At 43.1% G+C, this 17,088-nt stretch overlaps 1 protein-coding gene across 2 annotated transcripts in view; it reads right to left on the reverse strand.

The window, feature by feature from the left end:
• Window positions 1-5,305: 5,305 nt before the first annotated feature.
• LOC126272206 (zinc finger protein 474-like) overlaps window positions 5,306-17,088 on the reverse strand; it is a 270,969-nt gene continuing 259,186 nt past the window's right edge. For both annotated transcript variants that reach the window (XM_049974887.1, XM_049974886.1), the window contains exon 6: window positions 5,306-5,667. In XM_049974887.1, the coding sequence (XP_049830844.1) occupies window positions 5,516-5,667 (152 nt within the window). In that variant the 3' untranslated portion in view covers window positions 5,306-5,515. The remainder of the gene's footprint in view (window positions 5,668-17,088) is intronic.

Here is a 17,088-nt window from a genome sequence, read left to right on the forward strand (position 1 = left end):
TGATAGGTTCTCATTGAGCATCAGGCTTATAAAATACAATCCTGAAAATGGAAAAAAGAACGCATTGACACCGGTGTGTCAGACCCACCATACTTGCTCCGGACACTGCGAGAGGGCTGTACAAGCAATGATCACACGCACGGCACAGCGGACACACCAGGAACCGCGGTGTTGGCCGTCGAATGGCGCTAGCTGCGCAGCATTTGTGCACCGCCGCCGTCAGTGTCAGCCAGTTTGCCGTGGCATACGGAGCTCCATCGCAGTCTTTAACACTGGTAGCATGCCGCGACAGCGTGGACGTGAACCGTATGTGCAGTTGACGGACTTTGAGCGAGGGCGTATAGTGGGCATGGGGGAGGCCGGGTGGACGTACCGCCGAATTGCTCAACACGTGGGGCGTGAGGTCTCCACAGTACATCGATGTTGTCGCCAGTGGTCGGCGGAATGTGCACGCGCCCGTCGACCTGGGACCGGACCGCAGCGACGCACGGATGCACGCCAAGACCGTAGGATTCTACGCAGTGCCGTAGGGGCCGCACCGCCACTTCCCAGCAAATTAGGGACACTGTTGCTCCTGGGGTATCGGCGACGACCATTCACAACCGTCTCCATGAAGCTGGGCTACGGTCCCGCACACCGTTAGGCCGTCTTCCGCTCACGCCCCAACATCGTGCAGCCCGCCTCCAGTGGTGTCGCGACAGGCGTGAATGGAGGGGACGAATGGAGACGTGTCGTTTTCAGCGACGAGAGTCGCTTCTGCCTTGGTGCCAATGATGGTCGTATGCGTGTTTGGCGCCGTGCAGGTGAGCGCCACAATCAGGACTGCATACGACTGAGGCACACAGGGCCAACACATGGCATCATGGTGTGGGGAGCGATCTCCTACACTGGCCGTACACCTCTGGTGATCGTCGAGGGGACACTGAATAGTGCACGGTACATCCAAACCGTCATCGAACCCATCGTTCTACCATTCCTAGACCGGCAAGGGAACTTGCTGTTCCAACAGGACAATGCACGTCCGCATGTATCCCGTGCCACCGAACGTGCTCTAGAAGGTGTAAGTCAACTACCCTGGTCAGCAAGATCTCCGGATCTGTCCCCCATTGAGCATGTTTGGGACTGGATGAAGCGTCGTCTCACGCGGTCTGCACGTCCAGCACGAACGCTGGTCCAACTGAGGCGCCAGGTGGAAATGGCATCTCTACGATCGTCTCCATGGGAGAATAGCAGCCTGCATTGATGCAAAAGGTGGATATACACTGTACTAGTGCCGACATTGTGCATGCTCTGTTGCCTGTGTCTATGTGCCTGTTGTTCTGTCAGTGTGATCATGTGATGTATCTGACCCCCGGAATGTGTCAATAAAGTTTCCCCTTCCTGGGACAATGAATTCACGGTGTTCTTATTTCAATTTCCAGGAGTGTAGTTGCCGTGTGTGTGTGTGTGTGTGTGTGTGTGTGTGTGTTTGTGTGTGTGTGTGTGTGTGTGTGTGTGTGTGTGTGTTCCGACATGTGCAAAGTTGATAACTATGTCCAGTCTTAAGGAAGGTATGGATTTGACGGGGGATACTGGGATAGCGAGGGGAAAGTATGTTAAGTCATAAGAATGGTACAGACATTTATCTTTCCAGGGCCAAAGCCGTCAGCAGTGTGTATTTCCGATACTTCACTCATTGTCGAATGTCGTCCAATTGAGAGCGCGATCGTAATATTTAATTGTACGTACAGTGAGGCTTCCTAGGATGATGGTTCTGCCTATGCGTGCTTGGCGTGCAGTGCCAGTGACCTGTGGCGGGAATGATTCACGTTTCCAGCCAACGGTAGGAGCTGTCAGAGTGGAGAGGTCTTAGGGGCGCAGAATGTAGCTGACTTAACCATGGTGTCCTCTAGATGGTTGAATAGCGAACTAATACTTAGTATGTGCTGGATAGCTTTCATGATCGCGTGGAAATTTGAGAAAATTCAATATGGACGTGTGTTATTCCCTCCCATGTAAATTGACCCGTTGACTGCTTCTGCGCATTTTGCACGTCTATTTGGTTGAGGGAACATCTATTGTGATGTGTGCATCTAGTAGGTGAAATAACAGATGGAATACATGTTTTGCTGGTCCACTAGACATGACAAACACCTTAGTTAACTTTGTAAAGCATAGAGGTGATTTGAAATATGTTACATCACCGTTATCGATATTCATGTGTGGAAACATAAGTTTCCGCTACTTTTTCGAGTTTCCACATAAAGGTGTTCGCAGATGGGATAAGTTTCTAGTTACTCACTGGTTTTCCAGCACGCTCCACCTCGCTAAAGTTTCTGGTTTCTAGAAAAATAATTCCCAGTCTATATCCTTGGAATTATGTTACACGAGCAATACTGCTATGCAAACAATATTGCTATGTACTTGATGTTGAGAAGTATTGCGAAACTGGTATGATATTCTGGCAAACCAAGCGAAATTACATATGTTATTGTAATCCCACAGTCTGGAAATGGGTGTAGAATAGCCAGCAGGTTGGGACCAGAGACAGTAATGCGTTTGGCCGAGGGGAGCCAACCCCGAATTTGTAGAACAGTTATGAGAGAGGGTGCTCTGGTCAAGCGTCGGCAGAAGGTGCCCACCCAACCTCGCAGGACATATCTAGTGCAGTGAGGAGTACACCTACAGTGCATGTGCTTATGCTGTCTGTCTTACTAGATGTATGAGTGTCTGGTGGTCAATAGCTATACAAGTGATGTGAAAGGGGTGATTTTGTATGGTGCAGCATACGAATTGTATGTTTATGACATCGAAATGGTACACAGAGATATATTGCCAGGTTGGAGATCCGTTTAACGCTCTAATATTCAAGCTCCCGCCTTCAGTGGCAGAGTGGTGTAATTGAGTAAGAGTCTTTCCATATTTGACGATCTGTAGGCCACTTTGCAGGGTGTAATTGTCAGTGCAATATGGTGATCTGTACAAAATAGTTTGCTCCAAGTTAACTCAGTATCGAGTTGTTGTTCGTTTCGTTCGCTGCCCACGCCCATTCTAGCTCAGTTTCAAGCTTTTCTTGAACTCTGGACTTCTGGTTTTTTTCTTATTCTTTTCATCGAGTTGTTGTTCGTTTCGTTCGCTGCCCACGCCCATTCTAGCTCAGTTTCAAGCCTTTCTTGAACTCTGGACTTCTGGTTCTTTTCTTATTCTTTTCATCGTCCATGACTGGTAATTAAAATGTATTTTATAATTATGTAAATTACATAAAAATTACATAGTATGTAATGCATACATCTTTTCAGGTAACAAAAGGGTGCTTACTTCATTATTTCGATAAACAGCAGAAGACCTAGTTATAAAAAGGAATAATTTTTTTTTACGCATGAAAATGAAGTTGGCACGGCACACATGAGTGGCTATTTTCTGTCTTTTTTGATCCAAGGTAAAACAGAATTTTCATTGTCATGGAAGGCAGACCGGCTTACAACCGAATGAAGCCCGCACTCCATAATCAAGCGTCTGGTCGCATATATTGTAAAGAGAATATGATATCAGAATGAGATTTCCACTCTGCAGTGGAGTGTGCGCTGATATGAAACTTCGTGGCAGATTAAAACTGTGTGCCAGGAAGCACCATGCAGTCCATTTCACCATTTGAGCAACAACAGTAAGCAACATGATGAGCAGTTTTTAAGACAGCATCCAGAGCCAATCTATATCAGTAGTGATGGCTCCCAAACTAGTGACTGCTTTGAGGACGTACGACATACCACGCCTAGAGCAGTCAGGCTATTCAAATTACGAATAGAGAAAAGTGTCATGATGATGAAACATAGGAAGCACTACGTTTCTGCTCGTGGATGGCAGCCTCTCAAGTTTGCCTACTCAGTGACTCGTTATCTGCACTAACAGAACTTACAAAATTTTAGGACCTGTTTGACTTAAAACACCACTTTATACAAGATTATCAAAGTGCTAGAGTCTATGCGTTATGAAGAGTATACCGTTAACTTTGTTGGGTGAAATCACTCTCTGGGATCACTGGCGATGAAGCCGTTGACAGCTCAGCTAAAGAAGATGGAGACAGTACATTCTATGGCAGTGCAGCCCCAATGTACAGATTACCGACATGCACTGCACAGAGGCACGTCAGAAGACTGACGACGGGACTGGGCGAAAATGACAACATGCAAAGGGAAGAAGTACACAATAATTCACCTGTCGGTCCCCCACATCACGAAATCCCACACACGTTCAGTGTCTAGGCACTTCGTCTCTCTAATAGGGTGAATCAAATTTGGCGACGAATGTTTCTGTAAACATTTTCCAAGGCTGCACATCGTACCGACACACCTTACTGCTTTTGCGAAGGCTAGGCGCTTCAGTCTGGAACCGCGCTTCTGCTACGGTCACAGGTTCGGGCATGGATGTGTGTGATGTCCTTAGGTTAGTTAGGTTTAAGTAGTTCTAAGTCTAGGGGACTGATGACCTCAGATGTTAAGGCCCATAGTGCTTACAGCCACTTTGTCTTGAGGAAGAGGACACAGATTAGCTTTTATTTGGGTGTCTCAGACTATATGGAAATACTACGATACTTTTACAAGAACTTTTGAAGCCTGGACATCGGTTGCCAACCTGCATGACAGCTTTGTTAGCAACACAGGGTCACAGCATGTTCATCTACTTGTATCGATTCACTGTTACCGCAGGTTCAAAAAAAAAAAAAAAAAAAAAAAAATCAAATGTGTGTGAAACCTTAAGGGACTTAACTGCTGAGGTCTTCAGTCCGTAAGCTCACACACCACTTAACCTAAATTATCCTAAGGACAAACACACACATCCCTGCCCGATGAGGACTCGAACATCCGCCGGGATCAGCCGCACAGTCCATGACTGCAACACCCTTAGACCGCTCGGCTTATCCCGTGCGGCTACCGCAGGTATCCACACCTAAGACCATCGTATCACAGAAAATGGACTGTACAAAAGTGTTCTGTGACGATGATTATACTATATTGGTCAATCTACAACTGTATATGTTCTTTCTACAATGTGTGTGTGTGTGTGTGTGTGTGTGTGTGTGTGTGTGTGTGTGTGTGTGTGCAAGCAAATATTCTAACAGTAATTTTCTTGCATTTTATGAAAGAATAAGCTAGCTGTGTGGTGTAAGCTAAAGGCCTGTAAAATTAAAGAAAAAGAAACATAATGAAGTAGTTGAAACTGAACTGTAGCCTGGAATGTGTAAGGTAACACGCAGGTAGCTCACTACAGAACCACGTCTCCTGTAATGGTCAACACTGCCACGCTATACAAAGAAATAAACAGTATACCAATTTTGTAAAAATTTTATTTCAGGTTTTTTGTAAATTTAAGAAGTCCTTTTCAATTTCTCACACAGGTTATTAAATGTTAATCGTATACACAGGTAATTGTATCGAACTAGGTTACCACGCACAACACTCTGGAGTTAGTGGTTACAGACGGCCACGACGACACAGTCTCCAGTTTGCCAGACACTTCTGGGCACGCCACCGAGTCCTCAGCGACGGCCCTGCCCCTTGCAGGCGCGCCGGTGCACCTCCAGCCGGTCCGGGTAGAAGGTGCGGCCGCAGCCGTGGCACGGCACCAGCTGCTGCAGGTGCGACTGCCACGCCGCCTCCACCGTCGCCTCCAGGTCGAGGCCGCCGCTCTCTGCAACCGAAAGCAACGCCGGCCGTGTACTCACTGGGGCCCTATTCTCTATCTTTCTGCCGCTCTGACGATCCGATCGGCAGGCGGGCGCACCGAGTGACATTGTTTTCGAAGGAAAGCCCCCACATTATTCTGTAAGCATTTCAGAAGCGATGCCGTACGGTTCTAGCGAACCGACACGCTGTTGTCAGTTCTCCTCCGTACCAATCAAAAGCAATCTGACGCAGATCTGCACATGCGCACTGCAGCGCACACAGCGATACAAACCCGAAGCGGCTAGCAGCCGAACGGGCACTCTGTTGTTTCCATTACCGACAAGTGTACTTTCAAATTTTACTGACCACGTGTTTTTATGCATTGTTAATAACGACAGGTAATTTGGTTGTGTTCTGGAAACTGTCATACCGGGTGATCAAAAAGTCAGTATAAATTTGAAAACTTAATAAACCACGGAGTAATGTAGATAGACAGGTAAAAATTGACACACATGCTTGGAATGACATGGGGTTTTATTAGAACAAAAAACCAAAGTTCGCAAAATGTCCGACAGATGGCGCTGGACAGCAAAATGGTTCAAATGGCTCTGAGCACTATGGGACTCAACTGCTGTGGTCATTAGTCCCCTAGAACTTAGAACTACTTAAACCTAACTAACCTAAGGACATCACACACATCCATGCCCGAGGCAGGATTCGAACCTGCTACCGTAGCAGTCGCACGGTTCCGGACTGCGCGCCTAGAACCGCGAGACCACCGCGGCCGGCGCTGGACAGCAAAACTTCTACTGTGACGGGTGAGAGGTACGCCGATATGTTACAGAATCGCATCATCCCCAGCCTAGCTGATAAATACCTGCTGGAACGTACGGTGTTTATGCACGATGGCGCTCCACCCCATATTGTTAGACGCATGAAAGATCTCTTGCACTAGTCATTTGGTGATGATCGTGTGCTCAGCCGCCACTTTCGTCATGCTTGGCCTCCCATGTCCCCAGACCTCAATCCGTGTGATTATTGGCTTTGCGGTTACCTGAAGTTGCAAGTGTATCGTGATCGACCGACATCTCTGGTATGCTTAAAGACAACATCCGATGCCAATCCCTCACATAACTCCGGACATGCTTCACAGTGCTGTTCACAACATTATTCCTTACCTACAGATATTGTTGAGGCATTTTTTGAACGTTTGTATTTTTTTGGTTCTAATAAAACCCCATGTCATTCCAAGCATGTGTGTCAATTTGTACCTCTCTATCTACATTATTCCGTGATTTATTCAGTTTTCAAATTTATACTGACTTTTTGATCACCCGGTAAATGTCAAATTATGTCATTTTATTCTCATTCACATCAACGTCTTGTTGTGGATTTTACATTTCAGTATATGAGTTAGGAATGGTGTGTAGTACCACAGTACACAAACACATCTATTCAAACACCCAAAGAATTCGACTTTTTTTTGTTGCCCTCGTTCCTTAGTTGCTTCAAAATTCATTGAGACATACCTCCATGAACCCAAAAAATTGTTTAACAGGGAGCCAAAGAATAAGAAGATGCATAGAATGTGCTCCTAGAGATCCAAATGATGAAGTAGCGTACTTCCATCAACGATTTGGATCTTAAAAACAAAATTTAAAGAAACGCCTTTTCGAGAACTTGTGGTGAGTGCAGCTATTGAAGTTCGTCGTAGTTTATAACATGCATCTGATCAATCAAAATGTTTCATATATGATGGTATAGTCTAAAAATGTGATGGCAGGGATCTTTCATCTCTGTCTACTGTTGTTAAGGATCCGATCGCAGATAAATACTCGTAACAAGCAAGAGTAGAAAGATGATCGCTGCTAGTTTCATTCGCAGTAATTTCAGTTGTGCTGTTAGATTCCTGCCTGACACACGCTCTGAAATAACTTCATATTCAGAAAAAAATCTTGAATTATTTGTGACAAAAAAAATGTTACTGTCAGTTGTTTCAAGAACAGCAATTTCATCTTTCATTTCTTAAACATATGGAAGTCACGAAAACGAAGACAGTCATTACTGAGAAAGCGCTCTTACATTCAATAACAACAAATATTTCAGAAAAATTCTTTACCTTCGCGAATAACGAAACTCACCATGAGTAACAAACATAAAGGACAAAAAAAATTTTCCATACCCAGCAGAATGCAAACCTACGACATTAAGCACTAAGATTTACACTCTTAACCACTTGGTTACGACAACTCACTTGCACCAGCTGCTTTGTTCTTGGTCATTCTAATCAACAGAGACTTTGTTGCCGAATGATGTGGGTGTAGGCCGTTGTTGTTGTTCTGGTCTTCAGTCCTGAGACTGGTTTGATGCAGCTCTCCATGCTACTCTATCCTGTGCAAACTTCCTCATCTCCTAGTACCTGCTGCAACCTACATCCTTCTGAATCTGCTTAGTGTATTCATCTCTTGGTCTCCCTCTACGATTTTTACCCTCCACGCTGCCCTCCAATACTAAATTGGTGATCCCGTGATGCCTCAGAACATGTCCTACCAACCGATCCCTTCTTCTGGTCAAGTTGTGCCACAAACTTCTCTCCTTCCCAATCCTATTCAATACTTCCTCATTAGTTATGTGATCTACCCATTTAATCTTCAGCATTCTTCTCTAGCACCACATTTCGAAAGCTTCTATTCTCTTCTTGTCCAAACTATTTATCGTCCATGTTTCACTTCCATACATGGCTACACTCCAAACAAACACTTTCAGAAATGACTTCCTGACACTTAAATCTATACTCGATGTTAACAAATTTCTCTTGTTCAGAAACGCTTTCCTTGCCATTGCCAGTCTACATTTTATATCCTCTCTACTTCGACCATCATCAGTTATTTTGGTCCCCAAATAGCAAAACTCCTTTGCTACTTTAAGTGTCTCATTTCCTAATCTAATTCCTTCAGCATCATCCGACTTAATTCGACTACATTCCATTATCCTCGTTTTGCTTTTGTTGATGTTCATTTTATATTCTCCTTTCAAGACACTATCCATTCCGTTCAACTGCTCTTACAAGTACTTTGCTGTCTCTGACAGAATTACGATGTCATCGGCGAACCTCAAAGTTTTTATTTCTTCTCCATGGATTTTAATACCTACTCCAAATTTTTCTTTTGTTTCCTTTACTGCTTGCTCAATATACAGATTGAATAACATCGGGGAGAGACTACAACCCTGTCTCACTCCCATCCCAATCATTGCTTCTCTTTCATGTCCCTCGACTCTTACAACTGCCATCTGGTTTCTGTACAAATTGTAAATAGCCTTTCGCTCCCTGTATTTTACCCCTGCCACCTTCAGAATTTGAAAGAGAGTATTCCAGTCAACATTGTCAAAAGCTTTCTCTAAGTCTACAAATGCTAGAAACGTAGGTTTTCCCTTCCTTAATCTAGCTTCTAATATAAGTCGTAGGGTCAGTATTGCCTAACGTGTTCCAACATTTCTACGGAATCCAAACTTATCTTCCCCAAGTTTGGCTTCTCCCAGTTTTTCCATTCGTCTAAAGAATTCATGTTAGTATGTTGTAACCGTGATTTATTAAGGCGATAGTTCGATAATTCTCACACCTGCTTTCTTTGGGATTGGAATTATTATATTCTTCTTGAAGTCTGAGGGTATTTCGCCTGTTTCATACATCTTGCTCACCAGATGGTAGAGTTTTGTCAGGAGTGGCTCTGCCAAGGCCGTCAGTAGTTCCAGTGGAATGTTGTCTACTCCGGGGACCTTGTTTCGACTCAGGTCTTTCAGTGCTCTGTCAAACTCTTCACGCAGTATCGTATCTCCCATTTCATCTTCATCTACATCCTCTTCCGTTTCCATAATATTGTCCTCAAGTACATCGCTCTTGTATAGACCCTCTATATACTCCTTCCACCTTTCTGCTTTCCCTTCTTTGCTTAGAACTGGCTTTCCATCTGAGCTCTTGATATTCATACAAGTGGTTCTCTTTTTTCCAAAGGTATCTTTAATTTTCCTGTAGGCAGTATCTATCTTACCCCTAGTGAGATAAGCCTCTACATCCTTACATTTATCCTCTAGCCATCCCTGCTTAGCCATTTTGCACTTCCTGTCGATCTCATTTTTGAGACGTTTGTATTCCTTTTTGCCTGCTTCATTTACTGCATTTTTATATTTTCTCCTTTCATCAATTAAATTCAATATTTTTTCTGTTACCCAAGGATTTCTACTAGCCCTCGTCTTTTTACCTACTTGACCCTCTACTGCCTTCACTACTTCATCCCTCAAAGCAACCCATTCTTCTTCTACTGTATTTCTTTCCTCCATTCCTGTCAATTGCTCCCTTATGCTCTCCCTGAAACTCTGTACAACCTCTGGTTCTTTTAGTTTATCCATGTCCTATTTCCTTAAATTTCCACCTTTTTGCAGATTCTTCAGTTTTAATCTGCAGGTCATAACCAACAGATTGTGATCAGAGTCCACATCTGCCCCTGGAAATGTCTTACAATTTAAAACATGGTTCCTAAATCTCTGTCTTACCATTATATAGTCTATCTGATACCTTTTGGTATCTCCAGGCTTCTTCCATGTATGCAGCCTTCTTTTATGATTCTTGAACCAATTGTTACCTATGATTAAGTTGTGCTCTGAGGAAAATTCTACCAGGTGGCTTCCTCTTTCATTTCTTTGCCCCAGTCCATATTCACCTACTACGTTTGCTTCTCTCCCTTTTCCTACTACCGAATTCCAGTCACCCATGACTATTAAATTTTCATCTCCCTTCACTATCTGAATAATTTCTTTTCTCTCATCATACATTTCATCAATTTCTTCATCCACTGCAGAGCTAGTTGGCATATAAACCTGTACTACTGTAGTAGGCATGGGCTTCATGTCTATCTTAGCCACAAGAATGCGTTCACTATACTGTTTGTAGTAGCTTACCCGCATTCCTATTTTCCTATTCATTATTTAACCTACTCCTGCATTAACCCTATTTGATTTTGTGTTTATAACCCTGTAGTCACCTGACCAGATGTCTTGTTCCTCCTACCAGCGCACTTCACTAATTCCCACTATATCTAACTTTAACCTATCCATTTCCCTTTTTAAATTTTCTAACGTACCTGCTCGATTAAGGGATCTGACATTCCACGCTCCGATCCGATCCGTGTAGGCCGTAAGTGCATGAAATTTGGTACGATTTCCACTATCAGTCTCCACAGAGCTCCTTCCCATTGCTAGGTAAGAGTTTTAAACGCGTTTTTGCGGAAAAAAGTACGCGAACTCACTAGTAATTTCAGCTAACACTCATTCAATATACGTAAGCAGAGACGACCTTCGGAAAACTGATGATTTTTAAACTCTCAATTACGTAAAAACAATAGGTATTTTGTGAGAATACTGACCGAAAATATTTTTGTTGGTGTTATAATCATCACTGTAACAAAATACAAACCATATTTCTAACAAAGGAAGTCTATTATGAAATCACTTTCCACACAGATGCGTCCCCCAGTAAAACGTAATCACTAAATCCGAAACTAAAACCACTCAGTACTTCTAAAATAACAAATTCTAACTGTAAACAAAGCACATTGAATCGAACGAGTGGCCATACTGAAACCTAACCACCTCTGAGTTCAGTTGTCGGAAAATCGGCGATAGAACCGATCGGTAACAGGTCTCGGAAGCTTACAGAACAGCAACTTCGGATAAAGAACCGAATATGACACCACGACCGAGGATAAACTAGCCTACATAAACTAGCGTACATAAACTAGCGTACCGATCGGAATGAACGATACATAATAGTGCCCCAGGACTCGGAGTGGCTAATATGTTCCCACTGTGTGAGCTGAGATAAATTCTCGATGTTTCAAAAGGTGTCGACGCCGTCGTCCTGAGGTGTTCAAACTTCTGGCTGCCGGGATAGGCGAGGCGTCCGTCTTGGGGTACGTTTGTGCCACAACCTTGCTCCTCGCATGGAGAATTTCCCCTGCAGCTGTTCACATCACTCAAGGTAGGTTCACAACGACTGTCGAGTGCATTGTTGGCAGTACCTCAAATGGGATGAAGTTCACAGAGTTAACCGATTTTGGACTTTTAACATAAATATTTCCGAAAACTAATAACATTAATGTACCAGTATTGGATAATGGAATGTAATCGAATTAAATAAGGTGATGCTGAGGGAATTAGATTAGGAAATGAGACATTTAAAGTAGCAGATGAGTTTTGCTGTTTGGGAAGAAAAGTAACTGATGATGGTCGAAGTAGGAAGGATATAAAATGTAGATTGGTAATGGCAAGAAAAGAAATTTCTTAATATTGAGTATAGATTTAAGTGTCAGGAAGTTGTTTCTGAAAGTATTTGTATGTAGTGTAGCCATGTATGGAAGTGGAACATGGACGATAAATAGCTTAGACAAGAAGAGAATAGGAGCTTTCGAAATGTGGTGCTACAGAAGAATGCTGAAGATTAGATGGGTAGATCAGATAACTAACGAGGAGGTATTGAATAAAATTGGGGAGAAGAGGAGTTTGTGGCACTACTTGACAAGAAGAAGTGACCGGTTGGTAGGACATGTTCTGAGGCATCAAGGGATCACCAATTTAGTATTGGACGTTAGCGTGGAGGGTAAAAATCGTAGAGGGAGACCAAGAGATGAATACATTAAGCAGATTCAGAAGGATGTAGGCTGCAGTAGGTACTGGGAGATGAAGAAGCTTGCACAGGATGGAGTAGCATGGAGAGCTGCATCAAACCAGTCTCTGGACGGAAGACAGTAACATTTCTTTCAAAGTGTGGGTATTGACCTGTAGTAGTAAAATTTTGGCTTTCTATTACCTTTTACTCTAACAGATTGAATAATTCAAAAAAATTGTCTATTATTTGGTAGTTGTGGATTGTTTAAGACTCTTGGGTGACTTTGATTAGTGTGAAACTTTATCAATAACCGAAAAATAAATCTGTCATAATAATTAAATTTTAATATTGATTTCGAATTAACATACAAAGAAAGTCTAAGGACAAGATAATGTGATCACAGCGTGTTTTTCGAAATTCTGTAGAAACACCCACTCTTTTCCTTTAGTACTAAAAATTGGGTGACGACATTGTGTTTTACCATTACGACCAACAATCCTGTTTTTAGGTAATCCTTTGGGAATTTTGTGCGTTCCGTTGTAAGAACAGTATGTGGTGCTCACTCACTATCATCTTGTAGATCTCTGTTTAAGGAATTTGGCATTCTGACTACTGCTTCTCAGTATATTTATTCCCTCATGAAGTTAGTTGTAAAGAGTCCACTACATTTAAAAAGGAACAACGAAGTACATAAATTTCAATACCAGAAGGAAAAATGACATTCATTACTCCGCATTAAAATAGTCTTTAGCACAAAGAGGTGCACAATGCTGCAACATAAATTTTTGATCACTTATTCAGTGAATATAAAATGTCTGACCGACAGCAAAATAAAAGTTTCTTCTACACAAGTGCTTCTATTCCGTAGATGAATTTATGTTATTGCAATGTGTAGAAGGTGATGGATAGGAATTTGCTAACTCACATGTGAATACTAATCAACGAAATAAAATAAAATAAAAGAAAACATTAATTTTCAGCATCCAGCCATATTTTGAAAATAATCTGGGATGTGAATGTAAAATTACTCGTTCCACATCATTAGGATTAATCGTGGAAAATGATCTGTGAAACACAAAGTTAACGAACTAACTGTTAATGTTTATTTTTCCATTTAAAACTGATGTGAGACACTTTTCTCAAACATCCAGGCTTTACTTCTTCGAGTCACCCTATTTTCGTCTTTACGCTCGCAACATTTTCACACTGACAACTTCTATAATCTCGGCTGTATGATGCAACAAACACAAGTACGACCTAAGTCCAAGTTCATAAGTTAACGTGCACACTCTTTCAACAATGACTTCTTTGCACCACCACTAAATTGTTATAGACAATTCTTGCTGCATCCACTATATCACATTGTTTGTCCATTCATTAGGACACATTTTTGGTGCAGTTCACGAATATTTGTTCATAAAATAATCGGTCGAAAAAAGACTTAATTTCATTCACTCCAGTTCTACCAACAATTTGGAAAGTTTTATTTATCATATTTTACGGACTCTATCTGTCAACATAGGATTCAACTGGTAGCAGCAGTGCACCAATGTGATGAACATGAGTTGCGGGGATTCACAAGTGGTTAGTTTCTTAATAGCAAAAAATAAAAAGCCGTTCATATGATGCGAGATATAAATTGAAAGTAATAGAATATGCAGAAGAACATTAAGACACAGGAACTGAGTGCATTTCGGCCCTCCACCAACAGAAAAAACCATTCGCGATTGGTAGGCTAATAACGAAACACTGAATGCAAAATGGCCGAAACTAGGAGATGAATTATTGAAATGGAGTCAAGGACACCGTCAAAATGGCACTAGAATTAATACAAAAATGATTCAAATACACGCTCATAAGCTAGCGCTACAATGGAACTTGACAGACTTTAAAGAGTCAAGTTGGTTGGTACTACAGGTTAATGAATTTTCATGGACTTAGCATGCGAACCAAAACCAAAATCAAAATATCTTAGAAAATGCAAGAGTATGAAGATAAAGTATTTCCTTTCTATCGCTTTACTATTCACCATCAAAAGAAAACTACCTTGGAACCATGCTAAATAGCGAAATGGACGAAACTCTTCTGACATTTGATGTGTCGTATAACAGAACTGTTGCCATGAAAAGTGCTAAAACTTATGGCAATAGAAACAAGTGGACACGGGAAAAAAGGGCTACACTGTTGTCCTTTTCTGTTGTACTGTCGGTACTAATCTTAATCAACTGATCAACTTCAAGCGAAAACAGTGCCAAAACCTGAAATACCACCAGGTGTCACGTACATGACAATGGTTGGATGGACACGAGGCTGGCATGAAATTATGGATAAACAGAGTGTGGGAAACAAGGAAAAGTGATTTACTGAAGAAGAGTTCTCTTCTAGTTCTAGATCAGTTTAGTGGTCATTTGAAAAATTCTGTGAAAGAGAAACTGAGACAGAGAAATATAAAGCTTGCTGTTATTCCTGGAGGACTTACTTCATAGTTGCAACCTCTTCGTGTCTCGATAAATAAACTATTTAAAGTGTACATAGGAGAGGAATGGAACAAATGGATGATGGATGAAACCCAACACCAGTTCACGCTGAAAGTTGCTTTAAAACTACCTGCAATCGAACAAGTGTCAGTGGATAGAACAGTCGTCGTCTAGTGTGAGAGAAGACATTACTGTTAAATCTTTCAAGAAGTGCGGCTTAAGTAACGCTCTCGATGGCAGTGAAGACAATCTTATGTATGGAGAGGACAATGATGACGACGAAGAGGAGGATGAAGAATAATAATAAGAAGAAAGTTCAGATGACGATTTTCGCAAGTTCAAATCCTGCCTCGGGCATGGATGTGTGTGATATCCTTTCGTTAGTTGGGTCTAAGTAGTTCTAAGTTCTAGGGGACTGATGACCTCAGAAGTTAAGTCCCATACTGCTCAGAGACATTTGAACCATTTTGTGAAAGCGAAATAATAGAGCGTGTTCTAATATTTCAAGACATGATATTCAGTTTCACCACGTCGGGCGTACGAAAACATACGACTGACAATGCTGAACGAAACAGATTACATTTCCTTGTCCCTACTTGAGCGCAAGTTTAGTACCAACGTTCCTCCTGCTTTCACTAATGTGGAAGATGCAGAGTGTACGATACGGCTGTCGTGGCCCGAGTGCCGCATTAGCATGAGCGGGCCGGCCGGCCAGGGGTGAAGGACCGGCGCGACATCGACCCCCGCCGCCGGCGTGGGACCAGCCGGTGCCTGGACGTGGACGAGGGCGGCCGCCGCCTCGGAGTCCTGCAGCAGCAGGGGGGCGCGGCGGGCACACTCCAGCGCCCTGCTACCGCCCCTCCCAGCACGTACACCATTCCGTATGTCACATCCGGCCTGTGTTTGGATTCCAGACTTCCTTGCAGGTACAGCTTTAAAGCCGCTCTCTTGACGGAGCAAAATCGACAGATGTGAAGTGCTCCGAGGAAGGGTGACAGGGCCCTCACTGTTCACAATATATACAAATGATCTGTTGTATTAAGTCGAAAGCTCCATGAGGCTGCTTGCCGATGATGTGACTGTCTATAAGAAAGTATCAATGCCACAAGACAGTATCGATTTGCAGAATGACCTCCACAGTACTGATAAATGATGCAGGCTCTGGCAGGTGACCCTGAACGTAAATAAATGTGCACCACTGGCCATTACAATTGCCACACCAAGAAGAAATGCAGATGATAAACGGGTATTCATTGAAACAATTATATTACACTAGAACTGACAAGTGACTACATTTTCACGCAACTTGGGTGCATAGATCCTGAGAAAACGGTACCCAGAACAACCACCTCTGGCCGTAATAACGGCCTTGATACGCCTGGGTCTTGAGTTAAACAGAGCTTGAATGCCGTGTACAGGTACAGCTGCCCATGCAGCTTCAACACGATACCACAGTTCATCAAAAGCAGTGACTGGCGTATTGTGAGGAGCCAGTGCTCGGCCGCCATTGACCGGACGTTTTCAATGGTGAGAGATCTGGAGAATATGCTAGAAAGGGCAGCAGTCGAACATTTTCTGTATCAAGAAAGGTCCGTACAGGACCTGTAACATGCGGTCGTGCATTATCCTGCTGTAATGTAGAGTTTCGCAGGGATTCGTAACATATCTGAAATGTAACGTCCACTGTTCAAAGTGCCGTCAATGCGAACAAGAGGTAGCCGAGACGTGTAACCAATGGCACCCCGTACCATCACACCGGGTGATACGCCAGTATGGCAATGACGAATACACGATTCCAATGTGCGTTCACTGCGATCTCGCCAAATAAGGATGTGACCATCATGATGCTGTAAACAGAACTTGCATTGATCCGAAAAAATGACATTTTGTCATTAGTGCACCCAGATCCGTCGTTGAGTACACCATCGCAGGCGCTCCTGTCTGTGATGCAGCATCAAGGGTAACCGCAGCCACGGTCTCCGAGCTGATAGTCCGTGCTACTGCAAACGCCGTCGAACCGTTCGTGCAGATGGTTGTTGTCTTGCAAACGTCCCCATCTGTTGACTCAGGGATCGAGACGTGGCTGCACGATCCGTTAGAGCCATGCGGATATGATGCCTGTCATCTCGACGCTAGTGATACGAGGCCATTGGGATCCAGCACGTCGTTCCGTATTACCCTACTGAACGCACCGATTCCATATTCTGTTAACAGTCACTGGACCTCGACCAACGCGAGCAGCAATGTCGCGATACGATAAACCGCAATCGCGATAGGCTTCAATCCGACCTTTATCAAAGACGGAAAC

This window comes from Schistocerca gregaria, chromosome 5, assembly GCF_023897955.1.
Source record: "Schistocerca gregaria isolate iqSchGreg1 chromosome 5, iqSchGreg1.2, whole genome shotgun sequence".
NCBI classification, from domain to species: Eukaryota; Metazoa; Arthropoda; class Insecta; order Orthoptera; family Acrididae; genus Schistocerca; species Schistocerca gregaria.